Raw genomic sequence first — 20,764 nt, forward strand, 5'->3', positions numbered from 1 at the left:
CGTGGACACCGTAATTTTCCATTTTCGATTAAAACTTGTACACTCGCACCAATAAAAAAGAATATTCCCGTGATTATATATCTGACGATAAGAGTGCCATTCACATAGAAATAATATTTTAACCAATATGGAAGCAATCAAGATAAGCATTCCGCCATGAAATTTTAATCCGATATTATTGGCTGCGGTCGAGAATACACTACGAATGCTTTGAAACATCATTCTATCTTTATTCTTCTGGAATAATGTAGAACAAAAATAGAATGATGTTTCAAAGCATTCGTAGTGTATTCTCGACCGCAGCCATTATTAACTTATTTCATTTATTAGTTTTATTTATTTGTCACTTATTTTTATCTCTCCTTTTGCTACGGACGCAGAGCTCTATCGCAAAATATTATATTGATACAGCGATTGTATGGCACTATCGTATATAGATATATATACTGATATACATATAGGTACATATATACATATTACGAGAAATCGATTTATAAAAAAATTAGGTTAGATTAGGAGGGTTTCATTAAAAAAAAAATTAGGTTGACTTTAAAATAACCTTGAAAAATGATCTTAATTAAAATTCAAGATTATCAACTTTTTTATCTTTCAAAAACTATATAAGTTGTGTTTGACCCATATTTCCTACAATGTCTTTTGATTTTTGAAGTGTGCAACTAAGGGCCGGTCTCACCATCTCCGATTAACTCAATCGGCCGATTAAACTATATCTTTGTCTCTTTTCAGCTACGTTCTTAAAAAGAGACAAAGATATAGTTTAATCGGCCGATTGAGTTAATCGGAGATGGTGAGACCGGCCCTAAAATAGAACACCTTGTATATGTGTATATATTAATATATGTGTGTGCACTATTTCTTTCTTTTTAATCGAAGAGAACTGTCGTATATAAAACACTTTTTCTTCGCAGATGGTCAAATTTTGCCGACCAGTCGTCGTCAAGAAGTGTCCGCAAATGGTACGTTGGTGCTGCATCGGGTTGACAGCAGTACCGATCGCGGTGCGTACACGTGCACCGCGAAGAATAAGCAAGGTCGCTCCGACTCGCAGACCATTCACATCGAAGTCAAAGGTAAAGTGTTCTCTCGTTTTCTCACTTGCACGTTATGTGTAAATATACAGAGGGGCCCACCGAAAACGAAACAGACATGTTTTTAGGGTGAAATTAACCCCTTTTTTGGGGTTGAAGTTAGGTGAACGAAAATAGCCAATTATAGTCCCCCTTGAAAACAAAGTTGACCTGTCCGAGCGTTTTTTGACCAAATAGTAGTTAAATGCCAAAAAATATGTCTGTTACGTTTTTGGTGGGCCAGTTTATATATATATATATATATATATATATATATATATATATGTTACCCTTCTTTTCTATGTTACCTTTTTTCTCCATTTCTTTTAATACGAATATCTTGTCCGATTTTAAATTGGAACAACAGTGTCCCGCAAGAGTGAGGTTAGGTCGTTCGACAATGATGTGGCAATATGTTCTATTGAGATGTTCCGCGGTTCCTCGACGCAAAGTTGACCGTCGTAACCATAATTGCAATCAAGTGCTTTTATATGATGAAGTCAATTTGTCCGAACAAATCACGTAATATTGTTTGCGAATTTGACACATGCCATTTAACGGGAAAATCAAAGCTTCAAATCTTCCATTAACTACATATTTGCCCATTAAATCAAGTCTTAACAAATTTAAAGAATATAAAATAAATAATAAAATTGCAACACACATAATACAGGATGAGTCAAAAGTATGTTTTAAAAATTTGTGAGCGTGTTCCTGGATAAAAAAGAATAAAAAATGTTTATATGAACATATGGTCGCAAATGCTTCGTTATCGAAATAATAAACATAAATCAGCAGTATCAAATAATGATTTATTTGAACATTTACAGTTTTTGTTGTTGTTCTTTGATCTAGAGATGTTTTTCGTGTTTTCCATTATTTTTAATACTTGCTTGAGCACTACATGACTGGCGCATTTGTTCGAAAACACGAGAATTAGGGGCACCATCGTATAGAAACGAATCAATTTGTTTAAAAACAAACGCTACTACCATTGAAAGAAAGAGAAAAGGGGTTGTTAAATATAGGCCTTTGTATTTCTCTTATCTCTTGTAAAAAACAACAATAAAACTGTAAACGTGCAAATAAATCATTATTTGATACTGCTGATTTATGTCCATTATTTTGATAACGAAACATTTGCAGTCATATGTTTATATGAACAGTTTTTATTCTTTTTTATCCAGGAACACGCTCACAAATTTTTAAAACATACTTTTGACTCACCCTGTATATATTTATAAATTTTGCACACACACATACACACCCACACGCATATACATATATATAATATATATATTTAAAAATCTAGATTGACTTTTAAATTATCTTGTTAGTTAAAATTCAAGATTATCAACTTTTTTTCCTTCTCAAAATTATAAATTTTATTTGACTATTTGTTTTCTACAATGTCTTGATTTTGAGATATTTGTAGTGTACAATCAAAATGGGACATCTTGTAAATCTTAATACATTATAACGGAAATTATTGATGTCTCGACATTTTCGCTGAGGAAAAATTGTTCTCAAATTGGCGAGAGAATTTATTATTAAAAGCACATTCAGTGTGATTTTGGGATATTCTATTTTATATTATATAATATATGCATATAAGTATGTATAATACATAATATATAGTAGAATATCCCAAAATCACACTAAATGTGCTTTTAATAATAAATTCTTTGGCCAATTTGAGGACGACTTTTCCTCAGCGAAAATGTCGAGACATCAATAATATCCAAGTTATAAACGATTAAAAAAGAGGTTTGTGCAACTAAATTTTGTGGAGTTACAAAATTAACAAAACTACATTATTCAGTTAATTTCAGATAAAATTTACTTTAATAGAATTTTAATTTAAGGCTCACTTACAAAGATATATTGATGGCAAAAACTACAAACTTATAAGAAATGATGATGTCCTTCGACGTTTTTACTGAGGAAAAAAAATCGTCTCCAAATTGAGTAAAAAATCTGTTTAAAAAAACATTCATAGTTTTGGAGAACATCCTCTATACATATATTATATTCTACATTACACATGTATATTATAAAAATATTATGCGTCATTCAAAACGAGTTATAACACGTTCGAGAATATAGCAAGCGATGGATAAAAAAAATTCAAACGCGAATATATCAACGAAATGTCCGATTCGTCTTTCTTCTTCGTGGAAGAATTTTAAATTGATAGCTATGCGCGCAAAATTGCACGGGCGTTTTATCGAATCGTGAATTTTTATCTCTCGTATTGAAGCACGACAATTTTCCTCTCGATATACGTCACACCGCGGAAGAGAGAATCGTCGTAGAAAAATTTGTAGCGCTTCTTCTACATATAATATAGTACGCAGTATAGAGTCCCGTGTGTATAATACAGAAAATGGGTAAAAGGAAGAACTACAAGTACACATTTTATTTCTCGAGATCGAACGGCGGAGATTCTCTCCTGTACTTCGCGTATATATGACGATACGTATGTGTGTGCAACTTTTTATGATTTAAAAAGAAATCCTAGCCGCTTCATTTCTACCGCAAAAGACGCTCTACATTTTAGAGACTTCTCTTTCACGAAACGGGATATTTCGGGAGATAAATTATATTTCGCAAGGAAATTCCATACTTTAATTTTTTATTTTTTTTATTTTTTTTTTTCTTAACATATTGCCATTCTAATGCATCAATAATGGTTATATAAAGAGCATGGTTATTTAAAATTCTGAAATCTACATGTATATTCAATTAATAAATTTTATTATGTAATAGATATATATTATATTAATAAATTTTTTTTTTAATGTTACATTAAATGTTAATAGAAATGTTTAAAGCTATCAAAATTAATAAGTTTGCTTCCACTGACTGTGATAAAATGCATTAAATGTGCATTATCATTTCAATAAAGTTATAAGGACACTGTCGTACCATTAAATAACGTAATTTAATCCTTAAATATTTTCTAATAATAGTTCTTTAGCACAGTTTAAAGGAATAGATAATATAATTTAAATAATATTATATCTTGAACACTGCTCTTGGCATAAATGACACAATTTCAGATGATCATAATTTTTGTGCTACGATCACGTCAAGCAAAGCACGCAGGTAGGATATGTAAAATATGTTTGCGACGATTATCAAGAAAATTAGATTCCGTAATCTTGAAACTTTTCATGTAGCCCCAACCCAGACTTTTTGAGTCGAGAGGATATTGGATTGCAAAAATTGAGTATATATGTAAAGAGGGAGAAAGAAAGAAAAAAGTACAATATATCGAATATTCTGTTAAATTGCTTAAGTTATTTCGTTTAAAATTAAAAATGCACAAGTTTCGCATTATTCTCTACAAAACTTTTAAGAGAAAATAATTCTCTAAAACTAGAGAAACAAAATAAGAGCAATTAAAAAGAAAGAGGAAGAAAAACCAATATCCTATTCTATGACTTGGAAATAATCTAATGCATTCTCAAACAATTGAATATATAGTGTTACATAAATAATTATCTTTGTTTATTCATCGTTTCTGATTGAAATATTTAAAAAGCATTCTCCATGATTCTTCTTTTTTTCTCTCGACTCAACTCCTTCCGGCACAACGATACGACAACGACGACCCTGATGAGGATGACGACGACGACGATAATGCACGTCGTCGCGATGTGAAATAAACTCTCGTGCTTCTTGTAATTTGCAGTACCACCTAAAATCGATCCGTTTAGCTTTCCCGTCAATATCCAGGCGGGCGCGCGGGTGCACGTGACCTGCGCGGTCAGCGAGGGCGACTCGCCCCTGAAGATCACCTGGCTGAAGGACGGCAGGCCGTTGAAGCCGCGGGAGGCCACCACGCATCAGATCGGCGAGTTCGATCTCGCATTAAGGATACAGAGTGCGTCGACCGCGCATAACGGCAACTATACTTGCGTGGCGAGCAACGACGCCGCCAAGACATCTCGCACGGCATCCCTTTTGGTCCATGGTACGCAGCGACCGCAGCCTATCCATCAGACGCCTCATATCTTCCCTACATTCTCGGTTCTCTCCCCTTCTCCCTTAAAGAAAACACAGAAAACTATCCGAAAATCATTTCAGATTGATTTTTTTTCATCTCGCTCGAAAAATGAAGATTTTTTTCTCGTTATACATGTAAACTGAATTCACTGAGAGATTGTGCATCGGCTCGGATGAAAACTCGTCCGTTTCGAGCAGATCTCCAACCATGATCTCCCCCTCCACTGTTTGTGTAACTTGTATTTACGTATACGGAATCCACGTGAGTACAGGCGCGCGACGAAGTGGCGACTCGACAAGGGACATTGGCTATAATATATACGAGCGAGGCATAACGCTGGACCCCCGCGTGGGCTATTCCTTCGCGCAGGATTGGTCGATCTTTTTTAATTAATTTCTCATTAATTATTGCGAAGATCGCAAAACGGTAAAGACTCTTATTTGGTTTAACCCACTCTACTTGCACATGAAAGATGCAGCAATTATTACCGAACACCTTGTATATATATATATATATATATATATATATATATATATATATATATACTATCCTATTTTGATTCTCGTATTTAATATGAAGTAATATCCCATTGTATGTCATAAGGATGGAATGATATTTTAATCCTATCACTCTCTATACGTGTGGAACCTTGAGTCCTGCGGTTCTCGCTTTGAGAGAATTTTTCCTGATTTTCCGAACCAATCTCCGTATTCTAGTAGAATAGCCCTTTTTATTTTCTTGGCGAGGATGCGGCGTGCTTGACTCGCAGTTGTGATTCCGCTAAAAGCTCTCTTCCAATCGTACTTGGCGGTTTACGCGCGTTTCCATTGGTGCAACCCAACGGCGAGTACCAACGTTGATCGGCAGAGAAATAGGGGGAAAAATGCGATGGTCGCTATTAATCGACGCGCGATTCTCGTCAATCGAGCCGTTCACTTGAGCGCGCGCGAATCTCGCGGGCGAAGCAAAAGCGCAAAAGATCAATTCGTGATTGAATAATAACCGTCGATATATAGGAAGGGTAAAAAGTTTGATATTCTCGCGCGAACTTTTATCGACATTGAAATGATTTGACTTTTTCTTTCAACGTTCAACTTTAAAACGATGAGATTTGATAGAGCGTGATTTAAAAAGCGATGAAAAGGGAAGAGTGAAAAAACTCGTCAAAGATTACACGGTCGACATCTTTCGTGATTACATATCAAACCATTCCGGCTTCTCTATTATACAAGAAGTACAAGAATAGAGGCGAGATATTTATCACTCAAAAGCACTATAAAGAGCATAGAGGGGTGGCTTACATGCATCCGTCGATGCGCGTTACGTATTGTGCGATCCCCATTTATAACAAGACTCCTATCCTCAAGAGCACCTCCACGCGTTTACATCTCTCGAGAATGGCACGCGTATTAAAAGCACCATGTTCTTTCGACGAGCGAATCGCTTCAAGCAATAGAGCTCCCGTCAATGAACCGAGTAAACGAGTCGCCCAAGGGCGATTTTCGTATTTCGTCGACGAGCAAAGAACAAACAAAGGGGAACAAATTGTTCCTCTTTTGCATGCCTCCTACGTATTTATTGATTTCATGTTTCGTGTACGCGTGGAATATAATTAATTCACGTTTCCGTGTTATCAGAAATTAGTTTTTTTTTTGTTGTTTTGACACTTCTAATTCTTTTGTCTTTTATCATGTGATTCTCGATTGTTAACTACCAACCTAATCTGATATGCACTCAAGAATAGGATCCAAACAAAGAATACGTGCGATAACAGGTTTGAACACGTCCATTCCCATCCATAGACGAATGGACTTAAGACTTAAGGCCTTCAGTCGTACGTCACGCAAATCAAGCAACGCGATTGGTCGAATCCTTACGTTACGGTTAAGTTTACGGTTACGGAAAGTGTGTGCGAAAAGATCTTTACCCGCTTTAAAAAATTAGGTTAGAGTAGGGTTAGGGTTAGGTTAGGTTATAGTTTCATTTCTCCATTACAACGCAACACATTTATTACATGAGTATTGAAAAATCTAGAAAACAAAAACGATCTAACTTGTCTTTTATATGTATCTTTAAAATGTTTTTGAAACCCAAAAAATTGCGATTTTTGGCTGCAGATAGAAAAATTTTGATTCGATATTATAACCTTCGCGCTACGCGTACGAGACACTTTGACCGAAAGCTGTATTCTCGCGGATTAACGTCACGTGCTCGCTATCGATAACGTTGGGAGACGCCAATTAAGGGACCGTCGACCGCCAAATTATCTTCACCGAGAATTCGCGCTCTACTTGCTCCGAAACTATGCGACGCAAATTTATCAACGCAACGTGTCTACCGCAAGAGCTTCTTTGTTGCCTCACCCGAGAACCCATCCTCTCTGCTACCATCCCCCTGTACTCCTTCTCCAACCCTCCCCCCCCCGCCCCGCTCTTTGTCATCCCCATCGTTTTTGTATACGTGTATATACGAACATTTATACGTGCTACGTATGTATCCACGCGTGTACATGCATACGTGCGACGGACCTCTTTAGGCATTACTCACGTTACGTTGCCGCTATCTACTTCCCTCTACCCGCTCGCGGTTTCTCAATTATTCTCAAACAACCGTCGCGTTCTGTTCTAATACCCTCGGGGCTCTGGCGTTCTCCGGGTTGTATCCGAGTATATACATCGGTATCGCACGAGGTGCACAACGAGACAAGTTATTATTGTTGTTCCACGGCATTACGCTCGTCGCGACGAGCGAGTGCTCCCATCGAAAAGTCGACGACCGGGAATGAAGAGAGAGAGAGAGATCTCTTTCTTCCGCCTTTTCCCCCCTCCTCACCTTTCCTCTCGCTCTGCTTGATTGTTTTCGCCGCTGCATATTTTGCGAAATACACACGGCGAGCACTCTCGAGGGACGCGCTCCCGTTGGTGCAAACGTCGGAAACGTATAGTTCACGATGCTATCGCGAAACCATAAACCCTTTCATCGTCAATGATGTAGCAGGAAGATGTCGCGAATTGTTCTCGATTTACATAAATGACTTTTAGTGAAACGGTAATGATGAATAATGGCTACTCACGTTAGAAAATTTCTTCTAGGCGTATTAAGGAGAAAATCTGAAATGGTGGACTTGTGCGTAATGCAATATTACGAGAATTATAAAAGTAACGAGCTACATTTTTTTATAAATTAAATGTTTTTAATATTCAAAAACAAAGTATAACTTCTGAATCCTAACTTTAAACTATTTTTTTACGTAGTCCCTCTTTTGATCTATTTTCCCATTGGTCTGATAATTTGAAGATATCTTTGCAGAAGAACTTCGTTTCAACATCCCGAAATTTGCAATTATCTCTTGCTAGAACGATAGGAAAAATGTGTCGAAAGAAATGGGGACTACGTAGAAAAATAGTTTAAAGTATGAAGATTTAGAAATTATACTTGTTTTTTTAATAATCATTTTTAATTTATAAAAAAAATGTTGCTCAATATTTTTGATATGACCCTCGTATTTAATATCGATTATATGTAAATCGAGAACTGCTTATATTGCATTCAACATTAATGAAACAACATTTCTCGCTGCATTATTTTAATTTTGTTTTTAATTCAACGTTATTTCTTTGTTTGTTTCAGTACAAATACATTTACGCGACCACACGACAAATAGAACACAACCATATTACGTGAAGATGCAATGATAATTAAATCACTCTCTTTTGCACACACGTTACTTTCATAGTTAATTGATCAATGATGAATCTGTAATGATCAACATGAAACTCATCTCGAGATATAATAATGTTCCTTGCATTTTATTTCGTCAATTCTAACAAGAGGAGACAAATATGTCTGTGCGTTGAAACTCCGCGTTCAAAGACTCCTCGCAGACTTTGACCGCCGTTGTAAACCGACCCAAAACTCGCCGGTCAAACTATTAACTCAACAATTTCGCCTCTCCACCGTGTGGTATCCGGACTCGGTGAACGACGGTGGATAAGTTTTGTCCTCCGGGGCGACATTGAAAAAGGACTAACTACTTATTTCTCGCGAGTTGACTCTTGCGATTCTAATCCGCGATACCGAAAAGATCCGTGCGAGGAACGTTCAAGGAAACGGGATCTAATAGCTCACATTGCTAATTATAGCCAGTTGAACACTAGGACTCTCTAATTGGTCAATCGTGCTGGTAACCCTAGGCACCAGTTGATATGTGTGGATGTATGCTAACGGGACTTTCCTATATCTACATATAACAATAAGATGGAAGAAGGCATGTGCCGCAAGCATTCAATCAACAACGGGGAAGACCACCTCCAAGAGATCTCCAACAAATTCTACAAGTCCATGCACGTGTACACGCATATCATACCACTCACACTCACAGTCACCATGTCTTTCTCTCTTTTTTGTGCAGTTCCGCCCACCATAGCTCCTTTTAGCTTTAAGAAGGACCTGTCGGAGGGCCTGCGGGCTCAGGTGACCTGTATGGTCGAGAAGGGCGATCCGCCATTCACGATCATCTGGTCGAAGGACGGCGAGCCGATTTCCACCCTCGACACGGCGGTCGCCGTCGCTGTAAACGATCCTCGACACCACTCGCAGACACCTCCGGGACTGCGCGTAACCAACATTGACGCCCATTCCAGCGCCATAGTTATCGAACGCGTCACCGCCGCTCACACCGGCAACTATACTTGTCTGGCGCGCAATTCGGTGGCCGAGGTCCTCTGGACGGCCGAGTTGATCGTTCGTGGTAAAGTAAAGAGAGCTGTACCGCACTAGCTGTACTGCACCACGGAAAAACGCACCGAGTCTTTGTGTTTTTTTCTCTCTCTCGCACATCACTGTCTTGCATCTTGGCAGCGCACTACTGTATTTGCGATGATGTAGCGGCGGCGGGTGGATGAATCTAGTGGGTGAAAATGATCGCGATTCTAATAAAAAACTTAGTTTTTCTTTAGAGAAAGATGATAAAAGACACAGAACACTTATGCAGGGTGTTTCAGGAGGAATGGTCAATATTCTAGGACATGATTGTACATTTAAACAAACAAGTTTATAGAAACATGTGTTTTATTCTGGACGGTTATAAAGATACAGTGTTCAGTCTTAACGAATACATTTATTGTTATCAACATCAACAAATACATTTAATAACTTAATAATAGAAGCAAATTTTATGAAACAATTATATTAAATTTTAAACTTACAATAAATTGGAATAATTAATAATAATTAATAAATAATAATAAAATTTATATTAATTAATAATAATTTTGACATGAGTGAATATGAATCATTTTAATTATATCAGAAACCAAAAATTTCAAACTAACACACGACTTATCAAACGTAACTTAATATTTATATTCAAATTCTTAGAAAACTACTAGTTTTCAAGAAAAATGTTAAGAGGTAAAAAAATGTTTATTTGATTTTAATCAATTTTAAAATACGATTAAAAACTAGAATTTTGTATTTAAAAGAGCAAAGTTAATTTTGACTTGACCTTGTGATCTTCACTCAAAATTAGAACAAAGACATCATTTTACGTTTCTCTCAAAGCCTAACAACTTATGCTTAAAGCATTTTCTAAAATTGCATTTTTTTATATTTATCTATTAAGATTAAAATAAAACACCTTGTATATTCCTCATTACATCACTGTCAGCGTAATGATCATATTTTAACGAAAAAGAATATAAATTAAAAAAATTTTTTAATATTTTTAATTTTATTTTGCGCTGTTTAATTATAACTGTCATTTAGTGTCATTTACTGTTATTTTCATTCTTCAAATAACTGTGACAACACGCGAATCAAATAATTTACGATATGGTAGAGTGTAAAATTATTCCCCTGGCGCCCGGGATTTCGCGAAATAAAAATTGCGAATGATGGAACACAAATTCGCGATTTAAAATGCTGAGTCACCCTCCGATTCCATTCACCCGCAGTTGCCGTATCGTCGTCACGTAAGCGCAGCCGCAACCGCAGCAGCAGCAGCAGCAGCAGCCACCGCAGCCGTTCGTCAAAAAGTAGCATGATGCGGGAATCACACTAGGGCTGTGCACTCGGATTTTGCAGCGGATATCCGGATATTGACGAAGAATATCGACTGCGTTTGCGCGCACGCTCGAAATTCGAACGCGACAGTACTAGCTTTGTGCGTGAAAGTAATATCCGTCCCCCCATGTGAATTACGGCACATATGCCGTTAAACGAAACTACCATACGCGCGTACGTGTATTGTTAACTACGCGCAAAGCTGATATTGATAGGAAAAATCTCCCACACATTTCTCCATCGATTGCGTCTTTTGCCAATTATGTGCGATGTGATTAGTGATTGTGATAAGAGCTCGGTTGGATGATTAATTGAAATATAATGAAACGTTCTAAAGGGGAAAGTGAGAAATATGAAAAATATCTGACTTGAAAATCGAATTTAATAATTCTCAATAGCTATCTTCTCTATAATATTAGCATAGAATTTTATATAAGTACCGATTTCTATTTAAAGCCATTTGTGAATACAATACTTTTGTTATCTGACAGATCTATCCTCTCTCTCCAGGATATTCTAGGTAATATTCTCTTATATTATCTATGCGTATCGCGTTTGAAAGTTTTCAGAATTGAGATTATGTCATTAACACACGCAACTTTTTTTCATTTCGTAGATATATCAGTATCTGAGATAAGAGTTGAATTTTTTACAAAAAAGGAATTAAAGCAAGGGAGAAAAATGACTTTTCTACGCGAAAAGTTTGTTCATTAAAAAACGCGAGAGAGTCGCGTGGGGAATTTTTTCTGCAAACATGTTACGCACTAGCCGGATATTCACGGAGATACGCGAGAAGAACAATTCGCTATTCGGGATAAGCGGGCAACGCTATCGTCCGGATAAACGCAGCTCTAGAGTCCTTTTTTTTTAAGAGAAACGATACACGCGCGAAATGACGCAGCAGCAGCAGCCGCCCAGCCAGCAGCAACCCGTTGCACCAACGCACTTAAGCACAGCATAATATAACGCTGTTTCACCCTTCCCCATCACCTCACCACCCCCTCGCCTCTCCGCCATCCCTTCACGCGGTCACCGCATATATATCGTATTTTCTATCTAGATATGTATCCAACACACGCGCGCACCGTGTCCCAACTCGCACCTCTCTCTACCCCTTATCGCGATAATTAAGTACTGCGATCGCATACTCTCTCGTATTAACTTGAACGCATTAATTTCGCGAGTGTCAAATGCAAAACAGTACCCAACTCTTTGGTCACGAAAGAGTGTTGGCGAAAAGTAATGCATCTTTTTTTCAATATTTTGAGATCGAATAATAATTTGAGAGAGAATCTTCTGCGAAATCATTGTGCTCAGAGAGAGAGAGACACAATAAAATGTATGTAAAATAAAAGAAGAGGAAATATATAGGGTGGACTATTTTAATGTCCTACCCTAATTATTTTTTTTTCCCACATTTTTTCCAAAAAAATATGCTTCACACAAAGTTGTTTGATTTTAAGGCAGATAGCGAAATCAATTTATTTATAGATGGCACCACTTTCAAGAAATTCACTAATCAGTTTTTTTTTAATGAAAACACGATTTTTTTTTAACAAAAGTAAGTCTCGTCAAGTTAAGGATTTTCTTGATTTTTTCATGAGTTACACAATTTTTTAATTTTGAAATATTAGTGTTTCGCAAACAAATGTCGAGAGCTACTTTTTGCTCAAATTAAATTTTGTGTTTTTTTATTATATTTAATGGTTATTGCATAATAGTATTAAATCACTTAGTAAAATCAAGATGGATTATTCACCACGGAAAATAGTAGATATGATCAAAGTGATAGGGTTGTGTGGAAATAACTTCAGAGTTGTTGAAAAGGAATATGCTCATGTGTGGAGGATGTATCTAGGAAAGTGCTTCTAGGGAGATCTCATATTTGTTTTATAAGCACTTTGTATTTGAATAAGTAATGAAAAGTGCTTGTAAACAAATTAACATCACTCTCTTGTGTCCCCTTAAAGTCAAACAACTTTTGTTCGAAACATTTTTTGTAAGTAAAAGATGTAGGAAAAAAGATATTTAGGATAGAACATTAAAATGTATAGACTCACCTTGTATAGAATGAGAAATAAAATTTCGGTTGATATGAGGTCCACGCACTTGTCATATTCAACACGATCGCAGTAATCTAGAATGAAAAATGTACTGCATGCAAGGAGCCAATACGTAGGCGCTCTTCACAAAATTCGATTTTGCGCATATATATATATATATAGCACAGTCTTATATGTGAGCCACAGCGAGTTAGACGAGCCAGCAGCAGCAGCAATCTCGTAGTTCAATTTTAGAGCACCGAGTCACGTTCATTTCACCCAGCACACGCATCTGCACTGACACGTTTTTCACAAGTTATTTTTCTCTCTTATTTGATCTTGGGCGTCACACTAATCCCTTGGCACACACCGATCTCACTGGATGCGACCCTCGCTCCTCTTCCTCGTTCCGTTTCTTCTTTCCGTCTTCTTTCCTTTCTCTCCGCGTCACCGAAAATTCGTATCTATCTAATCCATCGAGACGAATCAGTTCTGTTTGATCCGTACGTTTGTTGAAAGAATTGGTTTCTGATGTGAAATCGTTACGGCAATGAGGGGAAGAAGGCAATTGAGGGGGACGTTATACATTTTTATTGGGTTGGGATCGATAGCCAATCAGTTTAGATATCAAAGTCAAAATATTTAAATTAACAAGAAGAAAAGTTCATTGCTCTCTCTAGAGAAAGAAAGAGAGAAAAAACTATTAAAAAAGTATAATTTTATGATAAAAAATCTAACAGCTTTCTAAATTATCACTTTATCAACTAAAATAAATTGTGATATGTCTTTATAAACATATATCTTTATTATCGTCATGATTTTATCGATTTTACTGTATGATATCGCGTACAAAATTATTATCCACGAAATTATTGAAATGGAAAATTACAAGTTTTTCCATGTAACTCACAATATGATACGGCGCATATAATATCCTTCATCCTCTCAACTCTTTGATTATTAATTACAATTGGACGGATAATTTGTTTGCGAGCGCATAAATACATGCTACATTATGTAAATGGGTGCATATCGTGCATATACATATATATATATATATATAATTTTATATATGTATATATAAAATACGCAAACGTTCGGGTCAGGCGGGATACGTATTTTGTGCACTTTATGTGTATATTTGTACCTAACAATTGATCGTGCACTTTCATATACGCTCTATTGGATCTGCACAGCACCGATTTATCGTATCACTTGTACCGCTCTGTTCTCTGTGGTTATCGCGGTGTTAATCATCGATATTATTTTATGATTTGTCCCCGATGGAAAAATCTTTTATCCAACGCGCACGTTTGGCAAACACGTTTTTCTCCCTTTATCCTCCGAATCTATATTTTTCTCTGTTTCTCTCTTCCATCCGTTCTCTTCCCCGTCTCGATATGCGCGAGACTGAAAAAGAGCGAAAGAGAGAGAGAGGGAGAGCAAGAGAGGCAAAAAGAGGCAAATAGCGGACAGTCCGTAATTTTTATCAGCAAAAGTTTCGCACCGTTTATCCGCAATCCCAAGAGGATATTGCAGCTCTCTCTCTCCCTCTCTCTCTTTTGCTCTCTTCATTTCAAATCCTATTTCTCTTTACTTTCGTGGCAGCTAAAGTAGGAAGTTACAGTAGGCCAATCCTCTCTTCCCCCAGGAACTTTTCACTCTTGCCTCGGCACAATAAGCTTAAAGCAGAGAAATGTCGCGCGACGATATCCGGAAGAGTTTCTGTTCTCGACAAATTCTGTATCTTATTGCAAATAAGATGCAATATCGCATCATGATTGAAAGCCTAATAGTCGCTTAACGTAATTACTTTTTATAAATTAATTCTTTTATATATGTTTGTATATGTGTGTGTATATGCACAGAATGAGTTATCAGATCTTTATACCATCTCTAATAAATCCTAAGATGTTTTATAGAAAAGTATTTTTTAGATAAAGGATTTCGAAGAGGATATCTCATGATCAACATTGTTTTATTTCAGATAAAAACACTTATAAAATTTCAAGATCTTCGTTTTTTTCTTTCTTTTTATGAAACCGATATATTTTCTCTAACCCCATTAACAGGAAAGACGAAGGGTTTGGGACTTTACATGTATAAATTGCATATAACTCAAAGGGTTTTTGGCTGATATCAAATCAGGGCTCAGATTTTCAAAATTTAAAATGATATATTCATTTTGTGCGATTTTAGTTCTGCCATATTGTTAAGCACATATCTGATATATCGAGATAGAATGAGGTGCCATTTTTAAACCGCAAAAAATGAAATTCTGTAAGTCCTAGAGGTTTTAGTGTAGGAATGTTAAGGATAAAATTTAGCTGTTAAAAATGAAAAAAAGATCGGTTTTTTGCAATAAAGTGGCTCACTTGATATGGAATGCTCCATATTATATATATATATATATATATATATATATATATATATATGTATATATATTTGCAACACTATAAAAACAGTTATAAATCAATTCTGCTTTATTATTCTGTAAAAATTTAGCAAATATTTTAGTAAAGAATAAATATTTTTATCAATTTAGTAAATAATGAATTTTAGTAAATAATGAATATTTGATATTATTTTATGGCACACAACATATCAAAATCAGTTATTAAATTTCCCATATACCATTGATTTCGTTATAATTCTATCTTGGTATTTTCATATATACGATAATGAAGAGAATTAGTTTATGTGAGAAAAAATATGGTTTTATTTAAAAAACAAACATGACCTTGAAATCTTTTCTTCACAACACCTGCAAACAAAATCGTGTTGATTAGAGAAAATTCTCCTCGAAACAGAATAATCACTTATTCTGTATATATTATATGTATACATATAAAATCAATTAGCTGAGAGGAGAGAAGATTGAAATTTTTGTTTTAATCCCAAATTTATCTGAAGTTAAATAAAGGAATACGGTTTCGGAGAGCAAACAGCAACTTCCGGATCGCGTCGTTGCAGTAGCCGCCGGCTATCCGGGGATTCACCGTATAATCGATTAATGATCGCGTATTGTGGATTAGTACCACCACGCTGGGTGGTGGAACCACAGGACGCCCGTGCGTCGGAGGGGATGCCGCGATTGAGCCTGCATTGCCACGCGGACGGGTTTCCGCCACCGCTGGTCACGTGGCGACGCGGTAGCGGCAGAAAACCGGGCGATTATCACGACATAGCCAGTCACGAGCACATGCAAGACTTGAGGATACACTCGAACGGTTCGCTGGTGTTCGGTCGGGTGCAGGAGGATCATGAGGGCTTTTATCTGTGCGAGGCTGTGAACGGTATTGGAGCCGGGCTCAGTAAAGTCGTTTACCTCACCGTCAATGGTACGTTTAATTTTATATATAAGTAATTTGTAGACTAAGCGCGAAATCTCGTTTCTTCATTATAACAGTGGAAATACAAAAGGTTTATTCGATGGTCTCCCTTTTAACGCTGCACGTAATATCCTTTTTATATGGTCTAATAATTGTCAGAAGAAAATTTGATAACGTGAAATGTCATTTTTTTACAGCGAAAGCATTATATCACATCTTCCAATTGTCATTTGCAGTTAGTGAAAATATACTTCAATGCGCTAACTACAGCTTTACGAGACAAAAATGTCTCTCTTTTTCTCTCGAAAATTTCTTTCAGAAGAACTATTATAGTTCCCTCTACTAATTGGCGATTAACTCTAATTGGATTTCGAAGATGCTTCATGTATTATCAACAGTGTGACGATTGACCCATGTAGTCAATTAGAGCTTTATCCCTTTGAGGCAATGGGAACATATTTTCTCATAAAATAATTAAATTGCCTGAACACTTACTCCGCAAAACACAGATCTCTCTTAGTTTTCAGAACAAACATTATTGGTGAAAGTTATTCAATAATACATTTTTTTCAATAATAATATGAGAAATTAAGAGATTCGTATAAATTTTTTTTTGTAATCTCTTTTATTACCTTTTTAGCACATATTCTAAACTTTCAAATTTTATCTAAATTTTGATTATGAAATTAAGTATAACTCTATATACATATATTGTATATAAAAAGATTAGCTGAAATCGGTCACGTTTTTTTGTAACGTATATTTAATTGGGATTATGATGAGAGGGGAAGGTATGGAAAGGGGGAGGGGAAAAGGGAGAGGGTGGGGAAGGAAGGGGAGGGTAAAAAATAAAAAATAATAAAAGAAATAACAAATATATAAAGAGCACCCCCGGGGGGTTGGCCGCCGTAGGCGGTAGTGGGGCGGAGCCCCCCTAGTATATATGTATATAATTATTAAATAACAATTGTAAATATTGCGATTTTCTAGTTATACGATTTTGAAACTAAATTTGTATTTTTCAGAACAAGGGAAATAAACAAATTTTTTTAAATCACCGATAGCGAGTTAAAGTTGACACTTCAAGCTTTAAAAGGTTTTTTAAATTTTTTGTCTACTATGATTTTTCGCCGACTATCAACATCATTTCTAAAAAATACAGGTTTAGTTTACTGTAACTCAATAAAAAAAAATTGCAGGAAAATTTAAAAATATACCGTTTTTTTGTAGCCAAAATGTGTGCGTTAGTTTATGAAACTTGAGCTGAATTTTTCGAGAGAAATTTTTTTATCGAGTGTTAAAAATACATAATTTTAAAGAACAGAACAATGTGTTCTTTTTTAAAGCACAGAACAAGGAAGATAGAAAAAAATTTTTAAATCAACCGATAGCGCGTTAAAGTTGAAATTTCAAGCGTTAAAGTGCTTTTTTAATTTTATGTCTACGATGATTTTTCGCCGAATTTGAAAATAGCCTAATTTTTAGAATATAAAAAGTGTTCCCTATTTTTCTTTTAGTAGTGTACTATATAGAAATAAAAAAATGTATGACTTATATAAATTTATATATAGATTAGACCTATTTATACATCTCCATTATCTCTTTTATTCTTTGTCGGTCTGATCAAATCCATCGTTTTCCACTAGCACCGTATAAGAAAAATTCGATTTTAACAAGAAGCAAAGCCTTGTTTGACTATCCTGAGTTTGTGATTACTGTGATAACAGAATATGTTTCTATATCTACTGTGCACATGCATCATTCGTTGATTGCGCAGTTCCCGCGCATTTTGTGGACAAACATCGTAATCAGACTGCGAGACTAGGCTCAAACGCCTCGCTACGTTGCGAGGCAAAGGGCGACCATCCTTTAAAGATAGCCTGGAAGAAGGCCGGCTCTCAATTGGATCCAAAGCTTCCCGACTATCGTTACACCTTGAAGGAGGACAATACCACCGATGGTGTTGTCAGCGTTCTCGGCTTCCTCAGTACTAGCCGCGAGGATAGCGGGAGATACTTTTGTATCGCATCCAACACTTATGGCCGCGACGAGATGACGATTCACCTTTATATCCAAGGTGCGTAAACGGCTGATAAATTCTCATCAAAACATGTCCTCTCACAAAGAGAATCATCGACATCAAATCGCAAAATTGTAGCAGCAATTGACACATACACTAAAAAGATTGTATTCTCATTTTACGAATATGCCACTAATTTTTAGAATACTCTGTTCTAAAATAGGCTAAAAGGATCCTCTTATATTAAAAGAGGAATCCTTTAAAGATTAGTATCAGATATTCTTAATTTATAAAAGTGTAGACGAAATTGGATTGATTTTTACATTAATTGGATTGATTTTTACATTAACAAAAAAGTACATTATTTCACAGCACACAAATAAAGATAAATCATAAAGAAAGCAGATATAGCTAGACATGGTACATATACACCGAACATGAGACCTGGATCCCGAACGATTAAATTATGTTATACATTACTTACTCGTGAACATTTTTCTTATGTCGCTCAAGTCTTCTTTTTTGAATCACTTATTAACTTCTCTCATCCAGTCTTCTAATAAACAAAAACCATTCAATAACAAACACTACACTGCATTGTAAATTGCAATACTATATAATGGCTTAATTAATAAAATTCCTCTAAAGAATGAAATAATTGGCTATAATTGGCCAATAACACTTAGTACGTGTATTATCGGTGTAAATTAAACCAATCATATACATTGCTGCATCAATATGATCATATAACATCAAATAAACGGTCTGCATAAAAGAAACATATGATGGTTTGTTATTAACAAAAAATGTTGGGTTGAGTAAAAAGTAATTTCGTACTTTTAGATCAAATTCGAAGACAAAATTTCATATTTAAAAATAATTTAGTTCATTGCACAACAGTCTTTTGAGATACGTAGACTATCTGTGCGATGTCTCGTGTCGTATAACGTGTATTATTTTTAATGAACGTCTTGTTTTGGTCGTCGTCAGCCAAAAACGGCCTCCTGAGCGCTTATCATTTTTACACGTTGTATCATCAGCACGAAATTTCGCAAACCAATTTTGGTACACACGTTCGATTATAGCATCCTCTCCATATATAGCACATATCTTCCTTTTTAGTTTTTGTTGCGTTTTTCCCTTTGCGAAAATAAGAAAACATTAAACACCGAAAATATTGCTTGTTTTGCTTCATGTTTACAAAGTCGCCAAATAAAAAATACTGAACCGATTTTAAATAATAAACTCTTAAAATACGCGGGAAAACATAGCGTTTTAGAGTAATATATGTTTGTCGGGTTATGAGAGAATAAAGTTAACATCAAATATTCTTTCTTAATGACATCTACCCGCAAAGTACGAAATTACTTTAGCGTTTTAGAGTAATATATGTTTGTCGGGTTATGAGAGAATAAAGTTAACATCAAATATTCTTTCTTAATGACATCTATCCGCAAAGTACGAAATTACTTTTTACTCAACCTAATATACATATTATTAATTTTAGAGAATGTTCTACAAACACTTAAGAACATCTGTTAATAGGAATTTTATAATATACAGCCTTCTTTTGCTTCAAAAATACAATTTTTTCGGTGTATAGAAAGAAATTTAACAATACTTACGCGGAGAGATAATGGAAATAATAACGATATTAATAAATTGACATTATATTGTGATAATAATAATCATTTGCGCGTTGTTGAGCAGATTATCACTGGAGAGTATGAAATTATTGCAAAGCGTACTATCGCAATGATACCTACGGGGCATCGGATGTTTGTGCGTAATGCTATTCCACTGAACGTAATTATCGTAATGTATACAGGCACTCGACAACGCGCGTCCATTTAATTTAATGTACGTTCACACAAGTACACGCGCGACGAGAGAGAGATGAGCCAGCTACATGTTCTTCAAAATGAGAGATACGCTTCAAGCGAACGTATTGCGCCGGATAACCCGGTGAAATATGCATAATGTGGGACGCGACAATCGTACCATAACCGAAAATTATTCCATTGGATGTGACGCACGCTGACGCTCTGTTCCGGAATTAGGCGAAAATTTTCAACTAATTACCGAACTCTAATTTCGCGTAGTAGTATGTTTTAAATAGAGCACATGGCGAAAATTGGATATGACTAATGTGATTTAAAAATCGCAGATTAAATGCTGAAATGTTGCTATATTCGATTGTGTATGTG

General features: G+C 35.7%; 1 protein-coding gene across 5 annotated transcripts in view; it reads left to right on the forward strand.

The window, feature by feature from the left end:
• The window catches only part of LOC145941191 (cell adhesion molecule Dscam2), a 224,625-nt gene that overhangs the window by 186,240 nt on the left and 17,621 nt on the right, over window positions 1-20,764 (forward strand). For 3 of the 5 annotated variants that reach the window (XM_083047129.1, XM_083047128.1, XM_083047131.1), the window contains exons 10-14: window positions 930-1,091; window positions 4,786-5,067; window positions 9,512-9,850; window positions 16,241-16,546; window positions 18,315-18,614. In XM_083047129.1, the coding sequence (XP_082903255.1) occupies window positions 930-1,091; window positions 4,786-5,067; window positions 9,512-9,850; window positions 16,241-16,546; window positions 18,315-18,614 (1,389 nt within the window). The remainder of the gene's footprint in view (window positions 1-929; window positions 1,092-4,785; window positions 5,068-9,511; window positions 9,851-16,240; window positions 16,547-18,314; window positions 18,615-20,764) is intronic. The other 2 variants (XM_083047132.1, XM_083047130.1) reach the window with 2 other exon arrangements.

The sequence above is a fragment of the Prenolepis imparis genome, unplaced genomic scaffold (assembly GCF_030444845.1).
Source record: "Prenolepis imparis isolate NDT839.2.m4 unplaced genomic scaffold, iyPreImpa1.0 SCAF_9, whole genome shotgun sequence".
NCBI classification, from domain to species: domain Eukaryota; kingdom Metazoa; phylum Arthropoda; class Insecta; order Hymenoptera; family Formicidae; genus Prenolepis; species Prenolepis imparis.